The sequence below is a fragment of the Balaenoptera ricei genome, chromosome 14 (genome assembly GCF_028023285.1).
Source record: "Balaenoptera ricei isolate mBalRic1 chromosome 14, mBalRic1.hap2, whole genome shotgun sequence".
NCBI lineage: Eukaryota > Metazoa > Chordata > Mammalia > Artiodactyla > Balaenopteridae > Balaenoptera > Balaenoptera ricei.
The window spans coordinates 87,078,844-87,101,851 of NC_082652.1; the positions used below are offsets into that span (position 1 = coordinate 87,078,844).

The 23,008-nt window shown below is 38.7% G+C and overlaps 1 protein-coding gene across 3 annotated transcripts in view; it reads left to right on the forward strand.

Moving 5' to 3' along the window:
- SOCS6 (suppressor of cytokine signaling 6) overlaps positions 1-9,078 on the forward strand; it is a 31,088-nt gene extending 22,010 nt beyond the window's left edge. For all 3 annotated transcript variants that reach the window (XM_059894552.1, XM_059894554.1, XM_059894553.1), the window contains one exon: positions 6,522-9,078. In XM_059894552.1, coding sequence (XP_059750535.1) covers positions 6,639-8,246 — 1,608 coding nt within the window. In that variant the 5' untranslated portion in view covers positions 6,522-6,638 and the 3' untranslated portion in view covers positions 8,247-9,078. The remainder of the gene's footprint in view (positions 1-6,521) is intronic.
- The last annotated feature ends 13,930 nt before the right edge of the window (positions 9,079-23,008 follow it).

Consider the following 23,008-nt stretch of genomic DNA (forward strand, 5'->3'; position numbering starts at 1 on the left):
CTACTAGAACTTTTTGTAGTTTCTAATGTTTAGGATTGAATTTTGTTTATTGAATGTTATATTAAGTTGCATATGGGTTGGTAGTTGAAAAAGGAATAATTATCAAGTAGATAATTACCAAGTACTTTTACTGTGGTTATCAGTCTTGTTTTCTATGAAATGGATGTGATAGTGGGAAGCAGAACCATTTGAACCGCAGATCTACTAAGGGTAATTTAAATGTAATACTTACCACATCAAAGGCAGTTACCGATTCTGCTCTTGAGGCAATTATATACATCAGCATCAAGTTGCCTGTCATTGTGGACCAGTGTTCTCATTCATTTTACTTTGTTGTTTATTCAGCAAATATTTATTGAGTGCCTTCTTTCGGCCAGATACAAGCTAGGTGCTGCGATAATATGCTGGGAAAAAAATGGACATAGTCTCTGCTTTTGTGTCAGTCATAGTCTGATGGGGTGATAGGCATTAATCAAATAATCATACAAACAGATGTAAGCATACATCCTGGATAAAAATCATAGGCCAGAGAGGTATGCAGAACTCTGAGATCATGTAATTGGGGGATTTCACCTAATCAGGAAGAGTAAGGTATGTTCCCTGAGGAACTGACAGATGAGCTGACATGTGAAGGAATTAGTCAAAGAGGAGAATGGAAAAAAAACAAAACAAAAACACGGTTCAAATCAAAGGAGCAGTATGTTAAAAAGTTGTGTGTTGAGTGAAAATATGGTGAATATGAATGGAGCAGAAATCAACCAAAATAGCCAGATTGTGTAGAACTTTATTGACCATGTTAAGGAGTTTTGTAACTTTTTCCTAAATGATGGTAAATTATTGCTTGAGGTGGGGAGTGAGGAAGATGGAGATGGGCAGGGTATCTGTTCACCATACCTGATTAGGTTTGCATGTCTAAAATTTATTGACTCATAGTTACTGAGCACTTCCTGTGCCCGTGCTATGGTCCTGGATGCTTGGGACACATCAGTGAGTAAGGCAGAGTTAATATCCCTACTTTTGTGAAGCTTATGTTCTTTAAAGAGGGGGGAGAGTGATGGAGAACCTACTAAGACAGTTCTGTTGTCTGCCAGGGAAAATGAACGAGCATGGTAAGAGGGTTTGTGTTGCAGCCTAAATGGCACGATCAGGGCAGGTCTCATTGAGAAAGTGACAGTCATGAAGACTTGAAAGAAGTGGCGGGGGAGGAGTTGGTTGGGTAATGTTTGCAGCCAGCACCCAGGCCCTAAATGGCAGCATGTTTGTAGTATCCTTAGAGCATCAGGAGGCGAGTGGAGAGGGCAAGGGAAGAGTGGTATAGGAATGGGAGTGTCACATCATGTGCGGCCTTACAGCCCACTGTAAAGACTTCTGTTTTTCACTGGGTAAGATGGAAAGCTCTTTCGGGTTTTACTCTCCCTGCAGTTTGGCAGTTGGATTCGAGGAAGACCAGAGTGTATGTGGGCAGGAGATTAGGCTGTTGCCTTCTTATAGGCTGCCTGGATCCTGCAGTGTGTTCTTTCTTATTCAGGCCTCCTTTCCACTTCATGTTCTGAATCTTTCTTCGTCTTCTGAACCTACTTTTCAGAACTTACCTAGTTATGAATCCCTAAAGCTTGGGCACGTGCTGCAGATGTTTTCCACGCAACCTCGGGATGAGTCTGTATGTGTTCCTAGCTGCATTAACTGTGTCTACACACCTACACACACACCTACACATACACACACACCTACACACACACCCCTACACACACCTACACACACACGCACACATGCACACACACACCCCTAAACACAACCCTACACACCTACACACACACCCCTACACACACCCCTACACACACCTACACCCCTACCCACACACACACCTACACACACACACACACACACACACACACACACATTTCTAATGACTGGTATATCCATAACTGGTGGACCCTGAAGGGTTTGCAACTACAACTATTTCCTACCAGAATTGAAATTGAATGTAATTCACTAAAATTAAATCACAAAATTGGGGCATTATGAAGAATTGCTTGCAAATGGAAACTAGCTATGAATAAAACCTTTATATGCAGTTGACTCATGTTTGAGTCTCTCCAGTGCTTTATGTTGAACTTGAACTCTCCCCACCCATCCATTGTTAGAAAAATTTAAGAGACATGTGGCCTGTTAGGAAAACTTGGATAGTCCTCCCCTACATCTCCAAATGGCTCCAAATGATTAACATCTTATATTTTATTCAGAAACTGTTGATCTGTTTTTCAGATGAGGCAGTTTGAGACCCCTGGGTTCTTTGTGGGCTTTTTTGGTTTGTTTTGTCAGCAAAGTTACACTCCTGATGGGTTTGTGTTTGTGTTGGAGAGGATGATGTGTGGTCTCAAAACTGGGAAGTACATATATAAACTAGACCATGTTCATATTTGAAACCTTTTAGTTCTTCTCATTGCACTTCAAACCAGACCCAGGTACCTTGCTGTGCCTGTCTTATGCCCACTCTTCCTTCACGCCTTGGACTTTGGGCACATTGGGCTTCTCAGTTTTGCATCTGCAGTTTCCCACCTCAGGGCCTTTGCACATTGCTCTTCCCTCAATCTAGAAAGTTGTTCACTCAGCCTTCCTTTGCATGACTGGCTCCTTCTCATCATTCCAGCCTTAGCCTAAATATTTGGCTGTCAGAGAGGCCTTGGATACGTGTCTTACGTGTTTATGGAGCCTAAAGTAGGAACCCTCGTGTTCTCTGATAGCCTCTCCTTCCTTCATGGTATCTGTCACAGTTACCAACGATCGTGTCCTCCTGGCTTTACTTGGTTTGTGTCTGCACTGCCCAGGCAGCCTCTCCCAGGAAATGGTGAGCACCGGGACCTTAGGGCCACTGGCTCTGTTACCACTAAGGTGCGTTCTTCCCACTTACGGAGTTTTCTCTGAAGACAGAAGACCTTTTTTGTAGGTCAGGACTCCTTTGAGGGTGTGAGGAAAGTGACAGGTAGAGAAAGGAACATAGAGTATTTGGTCTGTGAGTTCAGCGGTTGGCAGAACCACTAAGACCCACTCGTGGATTTTACCCACACCCTAGCATGCAGCAGGTTAGGGTGCAGCTAGGAAGCAAAATCAGGAATCACTATACCCTCCCCTGTGTCTCTGTTTACAGTCTAGTCTGACTTAGAGCTTTTAATCGTTGGTCATGTTCATAGTTGACTGCTTAAAGATTCTCTATCAGATTGTGTCTGTCCAGTCTCTTCCTATCGTTTTTTTTTCTTTTTTTGAATTTCATTTGATTTTTTATACAGCAGGTTCTTATTAGTTATCTATTTTATACATATTGGTATTCCTGTCGTTTTCTTTCACCCATCTTGGAGCTCACAGATTTCATCTCTTAGTTTTGAATCACACATCTTAACTCCTTTTGGATCCAGTAGAGTATCTTACAAATGGGAGGGGGAAAGGGCAGTAGAGGACTTTATGAAAAGCAGCTTACAAGCAGAAAGGACAGTCTGTAGCACCTACTGTAATATTCTGAGACTGAGGACAACCTTATGTTTCTTTTGGATCCTCATGACAGCATAGTACTTATATAGGTAATGCCATTGTTATGCTACTTTTCACCCAGCCTCAACTTGTGAGATCAAAGATACTTTTTATTTTTAGATGTACTTATACAACTTCATGGTACTAAGTATTGGGGGGGGGTATTATTTAGTATATTTACTTCCTTCTCTTTACTAGTATTTATTTGGTGGAATTTTTTCAGTAGTTTTTACATGCCTGAACACATACCATGTGAAGTATGGGAGTAGATACCCATTACCTGTATGGTAGAGCTTGCTAACAGACAGACACGTGTTTTTCTGTGTGGCTTTTTTTACATGGAATTGCCAATCCTTGATCACTTGTAATAATGACTTTTGATTCTCATAGGAGATAGAGTGCTTTATTTTTTTAAAATTTTTTTATTAGATCTTTATTGGAGTATAATTGCTTCACAATACTGTGTTAGTTTCTGTTGCACAACAAATGAATCAGCCATATGGAGTGCTTTATTTTGATAAGAGGAGATTTAGCCAGTTTTGCACAGTGTGGATTTTTCTATCCATTTACTTGACAGCTGAGGAATATTTATTTGGTATCAAAGAGTTTAAGCAGTGTATGTTAAGTATCTAATGATAGTTCCTGGTTAGGAATATAAAAAATGAATAAGACATGGTCTCTATTTTTTAGTACTACAATCTGGTTGGAGAGATAAGACATGAATAGAATACAAGCAGTTCTAAGTCACTGTGTGACATACTATTAAAGAGGTACAGGTTGAGTATTTGGAGTCCAGAAAAGGGAGGGAACTCCTTTCTGGCTGGGTGATCAGAGTATATTTAAGGAAGAAGTATATTTTTTTAAGGAATTCCCTGAAAGGTGGATTAGGAAAGAAGAAGAGAACATTTATCAGGAGGAGGAATATAGCATAAACGAGGCACAGCGGTAGAAAAACAAAAGACTTCATAATTAAGATTGAAACTGAACTTTTTTTTTCTTTTCTTTTGTTATTGAAGTACAGCTGATTTACAATGCATTAATTTCTGCTGCACAGCAAAGTGATTCAGTTATACATATACACATTCTTTAATATTTTTTTTCCATTATGGTTTACCATAGGATATTAAATATAGAGCCCTATGCTATATAGCAGGACCTTGTTGTTTATCCATTCTATATATAATGGTTTGCATCTGCTAATCCCAGCCTCCCACTCGATCCCTCCCCCAACTCTCTCCCCCTTGGCAACTACAAGTCTGTTCTCTGTGTTCATGAGTCTGTTTCTGTTTTGTAGATAGGTTCATTTGTGTCATATTTTATATTCCACGTATAAGTGATATCATATGGTATTTGTCTTTCTCTTTATGACTTTACTTAGTATGATAATCTCAAGTTGCATCCATGTTGCTGTAAATGACATTATTTTGTGCTTTTTTATGGCTGAGTACTACTCCATTGTATCTATGTACCACATATTCTTTATCCATTCATCTGTTGATGGACATTTAGGTTGCTTGCATGTCACTATTGTGAATAGTGCTGCTATGAACATAAGGGTGCATATGTCTTTTTGAATTAGAGTTTTGTCTGGATATTTGCTCAGGAGTGGGATTACTGGGTCATATGGTAGTTCTATTTTTAGTTTTTTGAGGACCCTCCATACTGTTCTCCACAGTGGCTGCACCAACTTACATCCAACAGTGCAGGAGGTTTCCCTTTTCTCCACACCCTCTGCAGCATTTTTTATTTGTAGACTTTTTAGTGTTGGCCGTTGTGACACATGTGAGGTGGTACCTCAGTGTAGTTTTGATTTGTACTTCTCTAATAATTAGAAATCTTAATTAACATTTTATATCATTCCTAGAAAGTCAGCTGGGCCTGACCCTCTACATCGAGCTTTAAACAGATTTACATGCTTGGATTTGGGAGGCGGTGGGGTGATGCTCCAGACAGACCAGATACAAGCCATTTTGGATACTGATCCATTGATCTCGTTTATCGAGAATTTGCTGATTTTCGCTTATTATTGTAAACGTTGCTTCCTTTGCAACGTCCCTGTTGTTGCGGCAAAGCATGTTTGTCTTGTCTGGTTTTCACAGCCTTTGGTTTTATGGATATTGGTAGTTAAGTTTTCTTAATATCTGTGTGAACTGATGCCCAGTTTTTTGGTGGACAAAATTGGGTTCATTGCTAGTGAGCCAGAAAATTATCACTTAACACAGGGAGGCTTTTATTAGTCTTCAGGTCACCAATTTCTACCTGTTAAGACAAATAAATGCAGTTTCTACTACCATGATGAATTGTACTTATCTAGTTGTTAGGAGTGTTCCCTGCAGATGAAAGTGTTGAAGCTGCAAGTACCCCTCTCGGGGGGCTCTCGGCTGTGCAGGGTACTGGCAACACAAAGGTGGATGGGCCCTGTTCTCACTGAACTCATGGCTATAGAGGGACATTTCTAGGCTTTTCCTAGATAACTCATCACAGATTATGGAACTCCTTTAATTCATTTTTACAGATGTTTAAATATTTAAAAATACGTATAGTTTGTTGTAGAATCGATTAGGCTTGCTGTGGACGTGGGGCCTTCTTTGTTGAGTGCTGGCCGTTTGCAGGCTGGTGGCTGGAGAGGCCGGGGACGGTGTGGATCAGTGTGCAGAGGATGAGTGGCTCTGTTAGAGCGGTGTTAGGAGGTAAGGAACACGAACCATAATTAGGGTAAAGTCAAAGTAAGGTGCAGAAAGGAAAGAGGTAGAGTCGGGTTTGCTCTTTAAGCATTATCAAATGTCTGTCGAGTGCTGATTATGTAGTAGGCAGTGATGCATTGTGCTATGTGAAATGGAAAAAAATATCTGTCTTAATGGAGCTTACCTTCTTATAAACATACGCAGGCATCCTTGTTCAGAAGCTAAAGGATTAAAAGTGACTAAGATAAAACTTTCTGTGGAAATATTTTTTAATGTGACCTTTTAACATTTTTATTTTTTGCATTTTTTTAGAAAATGGCTCCAAAGGGTAAATGAAGCGGGAAAAATACATAGATGCAGCCTCTCCAGATGTTCGAGGATAATATTCCAGAGAGAAGTTGATTCCCTTGGATTAGGTAACTAGTCAGAATGAAGAAGATTAGTCTTAAAACCTTCCGGAAATCTTTCAACTTGAATAAAAGTAAAGAAGAAGCGGATTTTATGGTTGTACAACAACCATCACTAGCCAGTGACTTTGGAAAAGAGGATTCCTTATTTGGTAGCTGCTATGGGAAGGATATAGCCAGCTGTGATCTCAACAGTGAAGATGAAAAAGGCGGGAAGAGTAGATCAAAAAGTGAAAGCCTAATGGGTACGTTGAAAAGACGGCTCTCTGCGAAACAGAAGCCGAAGGGCAAGGGCGGCGCGCCCTCCGGGGGCTCCGCGGACGAGGACACCTTCTCCTCCTCCTCGGCCCCCATCGTCTTCAAGGATGTGAGGGCGCAGAGGCCCATGAGGTCCACCTCCCTGCGCAGCCACCACTACAGCCCCACGCCGTGGCCCCTGCGCCCCACCACGTCGGAGGAGACGTGCATCAAGATGGAGGTGAGGGTCAAGGCCCTGGTCCACTCGCCCGGCCCGGGCCCGGCCCTGAACGGCGTGCGCAAGGACTTCCACGACCTCCAGGCCGACACCGCGTGCCAAGAACAGACGAACTCGCTCAGGAGTTCCGAGTCTCAGGATGGGGACCTGCATCTCCACCTGGAAGAACATGTGCCTGTCGTTATCGGACTCGTGCCTCAGGACTACATTCAGTACACTGTGCCTTTGGAGGAGGGGATGTACCCTCTGGAAGGACCGCGCGGCTATTGTCTGGACGGCTCCTCCCCCATGGAGGTCTCCGCGGTCCCTCCTCCGGGGGGAGGGGGCTCCTTCCCCGAAGACGAGAATCAGGTAGACCCGGACCTCGTGGTGGCCCCAGAGATCTTCGTGGACCAGTCGGTGAACGGCTTGCTGATCGGCACCACGGGAGTCGTGCTGCAGAGCCCGAGGGCGAGTCCCGACGACGCCCCGCCACTTTCACCGTTGCTACCTCCCCTGCAGACGAATCAGATCCAAAGGAACTTCGGCGGGCTTGCCGGCTCGGACGCCCACGTGGCTGAAAGTATGCGCTGTCACTTGAATTTCGATCCTAACTCTGCCCCCGGGGTTGCCAGAGTTTATGACTCGGTGCAGAGTAGTGGTCCCATGGTCGTGACAAGCCTTACAGAGGAGCTGAAGAAACTGGCGAAACAGGGATGGTACTGGGGCCCCATCACTCGCTGGGAGGCAGAAGGGAAGCTGGCCAATGTGCCGGATGGTTCTTTCCTTGTTCGGGACAGTTCTGACGACCGTTACCTTTTAAGCTTGAGCTTTCGCTCGCATGGCAAGACCCTTCACACTAGAATCGAACATTCAAATGGTAGGTTTAGCTTTTATGAACAGCCGGACGTGGAAGGACACACGTCTATCGTGGACCTGATCGAGCACTCGGTCAGGGACTCCGAGAACGGGGCCTTCTGTTACTCCAGGTCTCGCCTGCCGGGCTCGGCCACCTACCCCGTCAGGCTGACCAACCCGGTGTCGCGCTTCATGCAGGTGCGCTCCCTGCAGTACCTGTGCCGGTTCGTCATCCGCCAGTACACCAGGATAGACCTGATTCAGAAGCTGCCGCTGCCAAACAAAATGAAGGACTATTTGCAGGAGAAGCACTACTGAGAGGCTGTGAGAACCCTGCGTCTTGCACTTGGGGAGGAAGAAAAAGAGATTGAAATACCGTTTACAGACTTTCCATTGCTATCAAAATCTTTTGCTGCCATACTGTTTCAGTTTTATGTGTAAAAGAGTAACCAGTTCGTTTAGGGGTGGGGAAGTGTCGGCAAGGTGTCTTGGGTTTATTTTGGTTCTTTAAAAAGGGAAGTCTTGAGGTTTTAGAAGAGTGAGCTATCTTCCATCAGTGTGCAGAATAATCACAATGTGAATTATCAGATTCTCCTTACCCACCCCGCCCCCAGTCCTTTGCTGCTATCCACTGTGATTTTTATGCATTAAAAGCACATTTCATGTGTATTCAATCCTAAGTAAAGTTAAATGAAACTTATAGAATGAACATTGTTATGTCTCTTTCAATGGCCCGTTTTCAAAGATAGTGTGGAGTAAACATAGCCGTGTGATAAATCACAGCATTCACACCTACACTGAAAATGATTTTTAATTTCATACTTTAGAAAGATTTATTTAGAATCATGAACTGACATAATCTTGGGTAATGGAACAGAGATCTGCTACATATCTTTTACAACATTCATTTCTAAATTATTTTTAAGGTTGTGCTGTTATTTTGGTTGTGAGAAGTTGGACTTTTCTGTTGCCTTCATTTTCATCTTGTGGTTTGTCTGTTTTAATAAATGGCCTTACAGAATTGTAAAGAAATGTATACCACCAATTTAGAAATTGTTGCCTTTTCTGTCATTAAACTCTGGTACAAATTGGCGTAACATATAAAGACCTAATGGAACTAGAACTATTAAAGAAATACTAGATGATCATAGTTTCCGGTGTTAAGCAGTTTTTTTGTTATCTATACTTTCCTTTGGTAAAATGTTTTATCTGTGATTTCTTTAGCTTAGTCAACATTTTCTTGGGTGAACTTGATGTAGAAATGATTTTCAAAAATGGACTAGATCATCTTGCAACATAAAGTTTATATAAAGTTTTAAATTGATTTGAATAGAAAGAAAACATTGTTTAAAAGTTGGGTTTATATTTTTCTTTTATGCAGTCACTATTAAGATGTGCTAGATTTGACCCTTCTTTCCCCCCACCAAAAAAACAAAAACAAAAAACCAAAAAAACCCAGTGACTTTAGTTGAAAAATTGTGGAGATTGTGGAGCACCATGTAAGAAAAATATTAAAACCGAATCAGGTGTATGGAAGTGTTTGCCTACCATATATACTGCCCTTTAAAAATAGGTTTTCTATTTGTTTCTTTTTAAGTCCTAAGTAAATTGACATCATTAGTTTTTTCATCTCTTTTGAGTCAGTCCTTTGGGCGGGGGTGCGGTTTGTCACTTCCAATACTTTTTAGTTATTTTGAAATGCAGTGTTTATTTACTGCATGATTCTTTAGTATTTCGGAGTTGCTCCATCCAGAAGACGTTTCTAGCTACCTAACTTTAAAGGAAATGTTTCCCTCTCAGATGAAACATGTAATTTAAGACATTTCTTCCTTTGTCCCTCGGTTTTCCTATCTCTTACCCCCATTTAAAAACAAGAGTAAAGGTCTTAGGTCAAATTTAATAGCGTTGTCATTCAGACATAAGCAGTATCCCCATTTTTTTTTCTCTATTTGTTTTTTAGAGTCAACTGAGAATTACCAAGAAAAGGCACAATGCCATAATATGTTATGATATTTTGACTTAAAGGGGAAAAGGTACTTAATTTTGGTGGAATGTTTGATTGTACCTTGTTACAAAGACTCCTCTTTCCTTTTCTGATATGTTTTCACCTAATAAGATGGAATATGGAGTATACTGTAATAATATAATGTAAGTGTTCATTGTAAGCTATTTGGATTAAGAACTATTACAGAGTTGTAAACTTGTTATCAAATTAATGCAAGACATTTAAACTATTTTTTTGCAAAACTATTTATTTTTAAACAATTTAAAATATATCTAGGGTGAGTTAAAAGTCCCTGTGCATCTATATTAGATGGCAGGTATTGTCACAGAGTCACTGTGTATTAATAATAAATGTTGAGATGGCTTCTCCATGTTTCTAGAAGCATTTACATGTACTCTTTGTGAGATCATGGTGCACAGAGGTCTTTGGACTGCCCTGAACCCCATCTTAATGTGGGCATAGCCTGTTCCCCACGCCTTCCTCATGATACCATGTGTTTAAGATCTAGCCATTTGGTTTCAAGTTAAGATCATTCTGATTTCCATATAAATGGTTTTAAAATTGTATTTTGTGTTTTTATGGAGGGCAAGTCTTGATACTGTTCTAATTCAGAAAGCCAATCTTTAATGTGCTTTTTAATGTTCATAATATAAAACACTTCTAAGTAAAATGCCCTATTCTAATCCAGTTTCAAATTGCTAGGGTCTGATAGTGTATCAGTAAAAATATTTGCCAAGAAGTTATTTACAAACAGAGAAAAGGAGCGTTGCAATATTTTCTGCTTTTGTTTAAAGAGAACCATTTGGCATATAGGCAGTACAACATAATGTGAAAGACTGGCTTTGTAGGGTAGTAAAACAGTCTGGTTAAAATTGGAAAGGGGAAAAAGAGAAATCTTCATCCTGTAGTTTTGTCTAGGTAGCATTTGGGTTTCTGGATTCTGTTGAATAGTAGCTTAGATGACATGGGCACTACCTGTAAGTGATTTCTTAAATATGTGTTTCTGAAAATCTGAGCTCAAGGCAAGAAAAAGAAAACAAGAAAGCTGTATCTTTCTGCCATAATAAATTAATCAGAGTTGCTTTTTATCAAATATCTCATCACAGAAACATGATGGAGGCCAGAAGCTATTTCCAGTGTTACTAGGACACTATTATGCAATTTTACAAATAATAAGAAAGCATAGAAAGTACTTGAAAAAGTCTCTTTCTCTTTCTAAGGAAAACTGTTCTCTGGTGCAATAATGTGAAAATTTTGGAAGGTCAAAAAATATCACAGGAAACGATCATAGAACTAAAAATAGTTTTTAAGGAAACCAGCTACACAGGACAACCATCTTGCTGTTAAAGAAAATCATGTGCCAAAAGGCTAAATCACTGGCATATAGGAAATAAAACCCACGTATATACACACGATAATTTCTGAGCCAGTATTACTGAAACAGGATAAAAGTTACTGAAATCTTAAGTAGGTTATATGCAGTGTCTCTGCTAGCGCTACCAGTCTGAATATCTTTCTTCACAATGCTTTCAGAAATGCCAGTTTTGATCATTGTACATTTCACATTGTATATGAGACATACTTTATGAATGATTCAAAGTAATCTATTTTAAATCATCATGGCTTTTCATCGAATGCAAAGTCTTAATTTGAAAATGAAATCATACTACCAGCAATAGACGGTTTTGTTGAAAACTCTAATAAGGAACAGTCGCCAGTTCCGTAAATAACTTTAAAATTCTAAAATAAAGTATTGGTACGCTAGTAATCACAAATTCGGTTTCTTTTAATAGTTTTTTAATCCTGTAAAGATTTTTTGTAAACATCCTTTTTTATTAATCAGTTATAACATGGCGAATGTGTAGCTGCCGTTTCTGAAAAGTGATCCAAACTCTACATCCAGAGATGATGAAAAATTCTTATAGAATTTTGTAATAAGTATACATGTTGGGTTAAAGAAATTTTATAGTCGTTGGAGTGCCATGGAATTAATACTTGCAATCCAGATTGCTGTAGTTTACACTTTTCTGTATGTTTCGAATCAGGTGTGTACCATTTGTACTGAGAACACCACAGAATGAATTATCCAAAGTCCATTGATTTTAATACGTGTTTTGGTTTGTAAACAAATTAGAGTAATTTCTTGCACATTTTTGGAAATTAATCGTATAAAGAATTTATGTATCTGCTTCTAGATACAGTGTGTAAATAAAAATTTCGTTCACAAGGTCTGCCTTGCAGTCTATTTAATAACCAGATGCAGAGTTGGATTTTAATTAGTATAGGGTTAACTAGATAATTTCTGGATGTCCCATAAACTGGGCAGATACTGGAGGGTAGGTACCAACAAATTTTAGTAAAACAGCAAAAGTGAAATGGTGACATAGGAGACATAAAACAAATTAGGAATCAGCCAATGTTGCTGATATCCTAGAGCCTTCAATACAAAGGCTGGAGTGAGTTAGCAGAACATTTGCAAAGCAAAGACTAATTAAAATTAACACAGTAATAAAACCTCACTAAAAGAATGTTAGGCCAAATGGTAAAATGTTTGGATTGTGACATTTAAAAAAATATGTCCCTTATTACTTAATGGTATTTCATAGAAATAGAACCAGGTTATCAAAATAGTGCTTTGTGTAGAAGTCATTTAGAAATCCCTTCATAGGCAAGAATGATTTCTCATAGCCGCTGAATTTCATTATATGCTTTTAAAGTTCTTAAACACCACATTGGGTTAAATGTTCTTTCGCGTTTTGTTGTTCTATTTTTTTTTTTTTTTTACATTTTATTTATTTTATTATTTTTGGCTGTGTTGGGTCTTCGTTTCTGTTCTATTACTTTTTAACAAGTCTTCTATCATAGCTGATACAAAGATAAATTTTTAAATGACCTTGTTCAGAATATATCACAAATTTTGACTCTCATAGATTCCAAATAACGTCACGTTCTAACCACATTTTCCAGAACTGGTATCAATTGACAGCATTGATTCTAATGTCAGACTTGGCTGATGGTGGTGCTAATGAAATATGAAATTAGGGAAAGAGAATGGTCAGGTCTCAAGAACTATGTAGAAGTATAGACTTCACAAACTTAGACCCTAGCCAAATAAACAGATTCTTACTCATTCAACAAGAGAGCAAGACTTGCTGTCCAGTGTGAGATAACTTACCAAGAACATTGGGTCCACCTCAGAGCGTCCTAATTGATTATCATGCTGACCATAGTCAATTCTTGTACTCCCTGCCACCTCACCTTTACATTCTTTTTTTTTTTAACCTCACAGATCTTACTTACTCTTTTACTTAGACCTTCAACTTTCTGAATCAAAAATATTTTAACGTTTATTTCACTTGAATTTGGTCCTTATTGTCTGCTATTTTAACCTCCAGTCTAGTTTTCTTTTTTTCTTTCAACTCTTTAGCTTCATTTAAACCTCATTATTTTTTTAAAAAATTTCCTTTAATTCTTTTAGCTTATTCGTATTCCAGTCTCCAGTTTTAAGGGCTTCCCAACCTTCTGAAACATCTTTTTTAAAAAATCGACTAGTGTTCTTCCTGCTCTCTTTGCATGACTTGTCTTGCGAATGGATGTTTCTGCCTCAGCTTCTTCGTTCCCAGCATCCCCGTCCCCCTTCCCCAAGCCTCCTTCCCAGAGTCCAGGGCCTCCTGTTAACACCAGGGCCTGACGCTGACAAAGAACCCAGTAGGAGTGGGTGTCTGCATTAAGCATCCATTTCTGAGCACAGCTGAATTTTGTAGCCGGACTCCTGGAGTTTTGTTTTAAATTGCATTTTCCCTACTTAATACCAGGCAGCCTCACCACCTCTTCCAGAAGGGTCCTCTTGGGAAAGGCTCCTTCAGACTGTAAAAGCCAAGGAGAAGCTGGCCAGAGCTGGGATTATTTTTACAGGGTTTATGAACAGGGCCGGTTGCCTTTGCCTAGAGGTCATTTTGGGCCATCAAATTCTGTCCTTGGTAACTTGCTTGCAAATAAAGGGTCCATCTTAAGTTGAAAAGAAGACTCTTCTTGATCATGAGCCATGGATTTCCCCACACCAAGGAAGTTTTAGGAAGCACAGATTCTTTTAGGAAGCTAGCTTTTTCTGGTCTCTCACTTTGTTCTGTAAGTCTAATAGACACTAGCTTTTGATAACACCAGCCTAGGTCACAAGTGAAGTTGTATAATGTTCTCTTAAATATATGGAATTCCATCCTAGAATCCCGTTAAAGAGAACCTCCCTTCCTTTGTGTAAATAATCTGGCCTCTGGCGCCGTTCCACCCCAGCAGAGATCAGTGTCTCTGGTCCTCTCCACTGAGAACTGTCACTCTGAAGCCACCTGTTCACCTAATGCCGTTGTCACAGCCCACTTCTCCTCACTGTGGTCCTTGACACACTGTTCTCTTGTGGCTGGCAACTGGCGAGCGCCATTTGGCCCTAAGTATTACCAGCCTAACAGTGACTATTCAGTGTGACACTTGCCTGGAAAACCAATAGATGTATATCTTTAAATGCAGAAGAATCCATTTCCCTGCAAAAACCGGGTGTTCTCCTGGAGTCTACTTAGTAGAATCGACGGATGAAACCAGAGAGCTGGATTTTACACCATTCATGTCTTAATTATAATAGTGAACACGTTGTGCAAATATATTTACTGCTAATACCTAACATATATTTCACATCCTCATAACAGCCCTATGCAAGGCAGGCACTTGAGGGTCATAAAAAAGGAAACTGAGGCAGAGGTAAACTTCCCCAAGGCCACAAAGAACCCAGTTTTAAACTCATATGGTCGGGCTCCGAAATCTATGTTCTCATCCCATGTGATATACTTCCTTTCTTCAGGGTTTTCTATTATTTAGAGCGTTTCTATCTGTGATTGTCAGGGGAAAGAACTGTAGCAGAAGCAAGTGAGTGACCTACTATCTTCTCCTCTAGGGGACTACTCTGTAGTTTAAACAACTTACGGAGGCCTAACTGGTGGTGTATGTGGGGGGCTTCATATTCTATTGCTGAGGAAGGGGACCATTGCTTTCCCTTGTATGGCCTCGTCAAGTTTTCTCAAAACTACCTAATATACTAATATAGGAACAAGATTCAGTGAAATTGAACTCTTCGGAGGACTTCTCCACATGTTTGGTGTATGAGGAAAAGTGTTAATTCTGCTTTTTTTTTGCTAATGTATTTGATCAGATTGCCTGAGACATTCATTGTGTCCTGTTGTACTAGGAGCCATGGTTTTTTGCTTTATAGCAGAAAAAAGACTCCATCCACCCTTTCTCTTTCATTTCCTATACCTATGCTTAGCCAACTCTCTTCCACACCCTGAGCAAGAACTTCCTTCCAAAAGAAGTTCTAACTATACTTACACCCTATGTTCAGCTTCTCTGCCTGTACCTAAATGAGTAGAAAAATTAACCACCCGTGTTCATATGATAATTATGATCAATCTAAAGGAAATTCCCCTCCATACTTCTGGGAAATAGTGGTTTATATTATACATAGCTCAGTACCATTAAAACAAATACTCTTTTCATTATAGACTTGGAATCGTTGTCCTAAACTCTATCAGCACATATGATTAGCCTGAAAAGTTTAGAGAATTAGGTGAAACTGAAAGTAGCTAAATTCTATTTAAAATGAATTTTAGTGTTTCTCATAGTGCAAGTCTGAGAGCAATGAATTCTCTCATTTTTTTGTTTAACTGAAATATCTTTATTTTACCCCTTTTTTGAAAAATATTTCCACTAGATATAGAATTCTGGGCTGACTGTATTTTTCTCCTTACACACTTTAAAAATACCATTCCATTGTCTTCAGGGCCCCAATGTTGCTGATGAGAAATTAGCCATCATTTGTATTATTGTTCCTCTGTCAATTTTGTGTAATCCTCTCACCCCCAGCAGCTTTTAAGATTTTTCTTTCTCTTTATTATTTTTTATTTTATCTTTTTGATTTTTCTCTGTATCTTTATTTTTCAGTAGTCTGATTACGATGTACTGAGTTGTGTGTTTCTCTTTGTATTTATCCTGCTCGGGATATATTGTGCTTCTTGGATCTGTAAGTCATGTCTTTCACCAACTTTAGGAAATTTTTGTTAAGTTATTTATTTAAATACTTTCTGTCCCTTTCTTGCTGTCCTCTCCCTGTAGGATTCCAATTTCATGTGTGTTAGACTGCTTGATATTTTCCAAAATATCACTGAGGCTCTTTATTTGCTCAACCATTTTTCTCTCACTGCTTCAGATTGTATAATTTCTCTTGATGGAGCTTTAAATTAATTAATCCTTACATCTGCAATCTCCAGGTTATTGTTAAGCCCATCATTTATTTATTTGGTTGTGCCAGGTCTTAGTTGCGGCATGTGGGATCTTTGCCGCGGCATGTGGGATCTAGTTCCTTGACCAGGGATTGAACCTGGGCCCCCTGCATTGGGTGTGTGGAGTCTTAACCACTGGACCACCTAGTTAAATGTTTAGTTGTAATGATAGTTCTCATGGTACGTATGACCTATAATGGTGTTTTTGGTTGTTTAAAAGTTCTAGACAAACCCAATCCATAACCAAGAGAACTATTTCTGCCTTTCATCATCAGCAGATGAATTTGCTCTGGATGAAAAACATCCTGGAATTAATTTGCTTTTACTCTGCTCTTGCCACCCCCATCCCTGGAGTCTTCCAACCCTAACTCAGCCTTTTTGCCTTTCCAGAAACAGCATTTTTATTCATTCTATATTGACTTGTGCATGATGTACAGTATCTAAATTCCCTTTTGAAAACGAGAATTGATTTTGGGAAGAGGTAGAGATTCATTTCTAAAATATTTCCTCCATGTGAAAAGATTAAAGGTAAAAGAAAATCTCAGTTGCTGAAATGATTCCATGAAAGGTTAAAATCTACACCCTCTTTTCCTTCCTTTGGTACAGCACTGCCTTTCCTTATAGGTCTCCAAACAAAGCCATTTTAATGAAAAAAACATGACAAAGCACAAGGCAAAAATATACATCAATACTTTTCTCTGCTGTGACCTCGGGGCTCTCAGTAAAGTGTGCTTGCATGTCCCTCAGTAACTTTCAAAATGATTTCTTCACGGCTTTGATCACTTTCTGAACTGGTTTCTTGATTTCAGATGATGGTCTCATTTTCACATGAGAATGCTTCTTCAAGAAGTAACAAGGTTGAGAAACCAAACTTTGATCTATATTCTTTGATTATGGAAAAAATACGAATGTAATTCACTTATTGGAAACCATGTAATTTTTAGAGCCTTCAGTTGAGAAGCACAGCTAAGGTGCGGTATGTAGAAGTTTATATTTATGCCTTCAAGGTCTCACTCAAATCCTGACTGCTTATTTCCCCGGTAATGATGGTTGATGGTTGGTTTTGATTGCTTTAAAAGTGATTTCATTTTCTTTCTTTTTTTGGTCTGCTTCTGAGGAAGTAGTTTTTCACTGTTTAGAACTTAAAGACAATTGGTGGAATCCAGAAATTTGGCAAATGCCAACTAGAAAGGGAAGTCTGAACTTGAGTTTTTAGAACAATTTGAACCAGATATTGATTTTTTTTCTTCTTTACATATTGAAATACCTACACATTTATATTATTTCTAGTCATTTGTGGCTTTTCAAGCTATGTGCATTTGCCGTGTGATGGGAAGATACGTTTGCCGTGGGATGAGAAGATTAAATGTTAATTCTGCATTTAACTAAATTAATAATTTAATTAATATGAGTTATTAGCTCAAGGGCATGAAAGAGTTCATCTAAGTACGTTAAATATGTAACATTTATCAACTACTAAATTGCTAATCTTCATCATTAATTGATAGCATCTTGGATTTAACCTTTTTGTTAAACTGCTTCAGTTGAAAGGATTTCTCTATAGGAACTGGGTGATAAAACTGTAACAGGGTGGGAATATATTTCTATTGTTTTCAGAGGAAGTTGAAGTGTAAGAGGTCTAAATGTTCAAATAACTCAAAACTCTTAGTAAAACTCTGGGTAAAAGAAATAAATGTACTGTACTTATGTTTTTCAGTTTTCATTTCCATGTTAGCCTTAGGCTAAAAATTCAGTTTTAGTATCATAATGTTTGTTCCTATTCAGAGCTTGTGGTAGAAATGAATATACTTAGACCCAGAGGTTGAATATACATCAAGGTAATCCGTTTGAATTTTAGTATAAATTTTTCAGTTGCATTTCTCAGCAATTTACAGCTTAGTAAATTTTATTTTTCATCTAACTAAATTACAGGATAAAGTTCTGGAGCAAATTTCCTAATAGTCTAGGTCTTACATCATACTGAATCAGATATTATATGTTCATAGCTCTCACTTTAGCAATTAATCATAGACTGCTTAACTGTTCACTGTATAACTGTCTGGGCTCCACAAAGAGATTATAAAAACCCAGAAATTAAGGTTATAACATTGCCATACTATTCAGCATCTAGGACATGATGACTTTCATTAAAATTTTACTAAAATTAATAATAATTTTCTTTAGTAGGCATGTATGCCAAAATTGTTCACAATAAAGAGAAGGGTGATTAGAAAATTATTGAAGTCTTTCTTTTCTTCGTTATCTTGAATCCTTAAAATCATCTTTATCTTAAAATCCTTAAATATCATGAATCTTTTCTATCTATAATGTACATATAAATCTTAAATTTTTCATATCTTGCAAACAGGACCATATATGTTTCCAATATAAATTTTAAAATGAAAAATAAGAAAGGAAAATTATAATCATTGATGATTATATTTGAGTATTCTAGGATCTAGAGAAATTTAGGTTATTGAACATCAGAATCACAAAGAGGCCATTGAACCACTTTTCCTACTGTTCTATTAGGTGGAAGGAGGAGGTGTCACAGGAGAAAGAAATAGCTAAAGCTCTTTGTTTCTATAAAAAGTAAATAAAGGGTGAAAAGTAAAAAATAAGGAGAGAGTAAGAAAGTAGGGTTTTTATTTCTCTCTACGTTTTGGGTCCCACATTTCCAGAAAGAGTTAATTCTTTAAAACAGTAGTCCTCAAATGGGGTTAAGTATATAAAAGTCTAGAGGTTAAGTACATGAAAACTATTTTAAAATATGGAGGCATAGATATTTCAGGGAGTCATTTCCCAGATTGTCAAGTACTATGTCTGTTGTTTTCTAAAACTGATCTTCTTGAGAGCATGCTGTGGTGGAGGTGTCATTCTGGGTAACTCCTTCACAACTGTCCTTCTCTGTTACTCCATAACTACAAGATGCCATATAGACCACTCTCCACATGATTGTCTCTCAAATCTCAATGTCATTTTGGAGACAGGGAGGAAGATTTACAACCCAGTGTACTATATAGAGCCTAAACACTAAACAAATATGAGGGTAGAATAAAAATATTTTAAGACATGCAAACTAAGCAAAATCATGCACCTTTTCTCAGAGAGCTACTGGAGCATGTGCTCTAACCAAAAGAGGGAGTAAAGAAGACAGTTAATCATCAACATAGGAGAAATGTGAAGGGAATCCTGGAAGTGATACCAAAAGAATATCTCCAGGTCATTAGCTATAATAGATTTGAGAACAATCAATCTAAATGAAAGAGCATAAGGCCAAGGAGAGGTATATTCAAGAAAAGAAAAAAAATTACTAGATTTTCTGCTGTGTTTGAATGTACTGAGAAATGATTTCCAATTTTGATGAGAACCTCAAAGATGATTGATACATAGAAAATTAAGTGAATGAAAGAAATGACATATATGTAAGAAAGAAAAAATAATCATAGCATAATATCTATTTTAGTTATAAAAATATTTACATGCTTATAATAATGTAAACACCTGGATAATGATTTAACCAAAAATTGGATAGAATATTTGGTTAACTCATTGGGAAATTTGTAGAATGGGGAAGGGAGGAGGGTGTATGTATGTGAATGTGTGGGCACATAAAAGAGTTAAATCTTTATCTTAATGTTAAGTCTCAAACAAGAAATTCAGAAATAATAGTATACACTCGTAAAATAATTTTGAAAAGACTTTGGAATTGGGATGGGGAGTAGTGAGTGTGATAGGTAGATGCCCCAAAGATGTTCAGGTCCTAATCCCCAGAACACGTGAATATGTTAAGTAACATGACAAGAGAGACTTTCCAGATGTTTCTTTTCTTTTCTTTTCTTTCTTTCTTTTTTTTAAATGCTTTGAGGGGAGCTCTGTTTTTTTGTTTTATTTATTTATTTATTTATTTATTTAGGCTGTACCTGGTCTTAGTTGCAGCACGTGGGATCTTCATTGCAGCATGCGGGATCTTTAGTTGCAAGTGCAGACTTCTTAGTTGCGGCATGCAACTCTGAGTTGTGGCATGCATGTGGGATATGGTTCCCTGACCAGGGATTGAACCCAGGCCCCCTGCTTTGGGAGCACGGAGTCTTACCCACTGGACCACCAGGGAAGTCCCTGCAGATGTGTTTCAATTAAGGATTTTGAGATTGGGACATTATCCTTGATTATCTAAGTGGATCCAATCTAATCATATGAACCTTTGACAACAGAGAACTGTTCCTGGCTGAAGTCAGAGGGAGGAGAGAGAAAGAGAGAGAGAGAGGGAGAGAGATGTGACCACAGTGGAGGTGGGAGAGATGCAAGACATGAGAGGGGACTGACCAATTATTTCTGGCTTTGAAGATGAAGGGAGGGGGCCATGACCCTAGGAATATGGGCAGCCCCTAGAAGTTGGGAACAGCCTTTGGTGTTGCAAAGATCTGGGTAAGGTTTACTGCCTAAGATGGCACGTAGGTCCTGCCAGTTTCCAAAAATGGTTGAGAGCCATGGCCCCCAGCTCTGGCTGCACAGCACAGTTACCTGGGGAGCTGTTAGTCTCATGGCCAGACCTCACCCCAGACCTGCTGGATCACGGTGGGGAGGCTCATGCATGTGATTATCACCAGCATTAAAATAATCGAACCTAAAGACGTAAGACTGATCTTGAGTGGCGCATTAACTCACCTTGAAAATTCCTCTTAAAAGTTTCATAAATCAGTCTAAGCAACTGTGACAAAACAGCCAGTTCTTCCTTCTTCCATGCTCTTCCTTTCTTTATGTAGATACAAGTTTTTGACCTATATCATATTCCTTCTCTCTAAAGAACTTCTTTTAACATTTCTTACAAGGATGGTCTGCTGACAACAAATTCTCTCAATATCTGTTTGTCTGAGAAGTACTTTATTTCTCCTTTACTTTTAAAGGATAATTTCATAGGGTACAGAATTCTGGGTTGGTGAGGTTTTTTCCTCTCAACGCTTTAAATATTTCACTCCACTTTCTCCTTGTTTGCATGGTTTCTGAGGAGAAGTTAGATGTAATTCTTATCTTTGTTTCCCTGTAGGTGAGGTGTTTTTCCCTTCTGGCTGCTTTCAGGACTTTCTTGGTTTTTCTTAATCTGTGATTTTCTGTAATTTGAAAATGATATACCTAGGTGTAGTTTTTTGGGCATTTATCCTGCTTGGTGTTCTCTGAGCTTCCTCAGATAAATTAACTTAGATGAGGTAAGAATGCTTTGAGGTTGGTGCTATTACTGCTCCCACAGTAAACTCTATCAGCTAGCTTAAGGCAGTGAGCAGTTAAATCACGTGGCTAGTATGTGACAAGGCAAGAGTTTGCACTCAGGCAGTACTATTAATATTCTAAAGGCCCTATGGTTCATGTAGACTTTATTCCCAGCCACCTCACATTATTTTGAAAGAGTTGTGGCATGCCTTATTAACACATGAAAACAAAATGCTCACTTAACCTCAGTTACCTCTCAAATAGTACTTAATATATATCTAAACTATCTCTTCCCTCTCTGCTACTGCTAGTTGCTCTATTGTTGCTTATTTTGTAGACATTATTTGCAAATATCTCTGACTTTTAAGCATTCCTTTGTATCGGTGCTTTCCTTATATTGTTTTTTTCTTTTTTTTATTGCAAATGTTTAGGAGACAATAAATGACTATGGTGTCTTAATTACAATGATTTCAATGAGCTGGTTTGACTTGCCTTTTTGTCTGTGTTCCCTCTGAACCCTGTCCTAGTTTCTGGGAGGTGTAAGGAACTGAGTGATTCATTTGGATCAACTGCTGTCATCAGGAAAGAGTGCCTGAGGGACAGAGGCTAGACTGGGATTTAAGATAACTAGAATCTAATCTCTGCTGGTTTACTGGCTGTCTTTATGTGGGGCTACATGTTGACTGTGATGTATAGGTGATCACTTAATTTCCTGTTCTTTGTATCTTTTCCCTCTAAAATGGCAGTAATTATTCTTTATCCCTTCTCCCCCCCACAAGGATATTGCAAAGATTAATTATTATTAAAACAAAATTATCAAGAGATAATTTGCTATATAAATATAAGAAATGATTCTCATTATTTCCTTGATCTTTATACCTGTGCCTGTAGGGTAAATAAGCACATTCTCAATGAAGAGGGAGTGGTGAAATTCCTTCCAAAGAAGTCTGGCACTCATTCTAAATTGCCCTGGAGGCTCAGGAACCCTGGAATTGTTCCAGCTGGTTCTTACTCTGCCAGGTAAATATTTCCATGAACTAACAAGCTGTTTAAATTGATTATTCATGGATTCGACCGTAACTGTTGCCAGTTCTTGAGTTATTTTTGTGTTATATTTTTAGAACCCCTATAATTTTGTAGGTCCCAATGCTGAATCTGAGTCAGTATTGTTCTTTTAGGTGTCCTGTTAAAAAAGGACATTTATTGCAAACTTAATAAGATATTTAGAGGGAGGTGTTTCCAGATTGGTTTGTGACTTAGTATCATGGGGGTCCCATGTTCTTGCTTTCCTTATGCTTCAACATCTGTAGCCTGTTTAGTTTTTATCCTTAGGTGTCAGGCTTCATGGTCACCAGGTGGTTGCCACACCTACAGACAGCAAGTCTTTATGCGGCCGAGTGTGAGTGCAGAAGGAGGAGAGCTGTCAAGGTGGCAAGAGGCAGCTCTTCTCACATACCTGTTTCCTTTTATCCAGGAACAAAAGTCTTTCCCAGAAGTCCCTCTACCTTACATCTCTTTGGGCAGAAGGGGGTCTCATGGCCTCT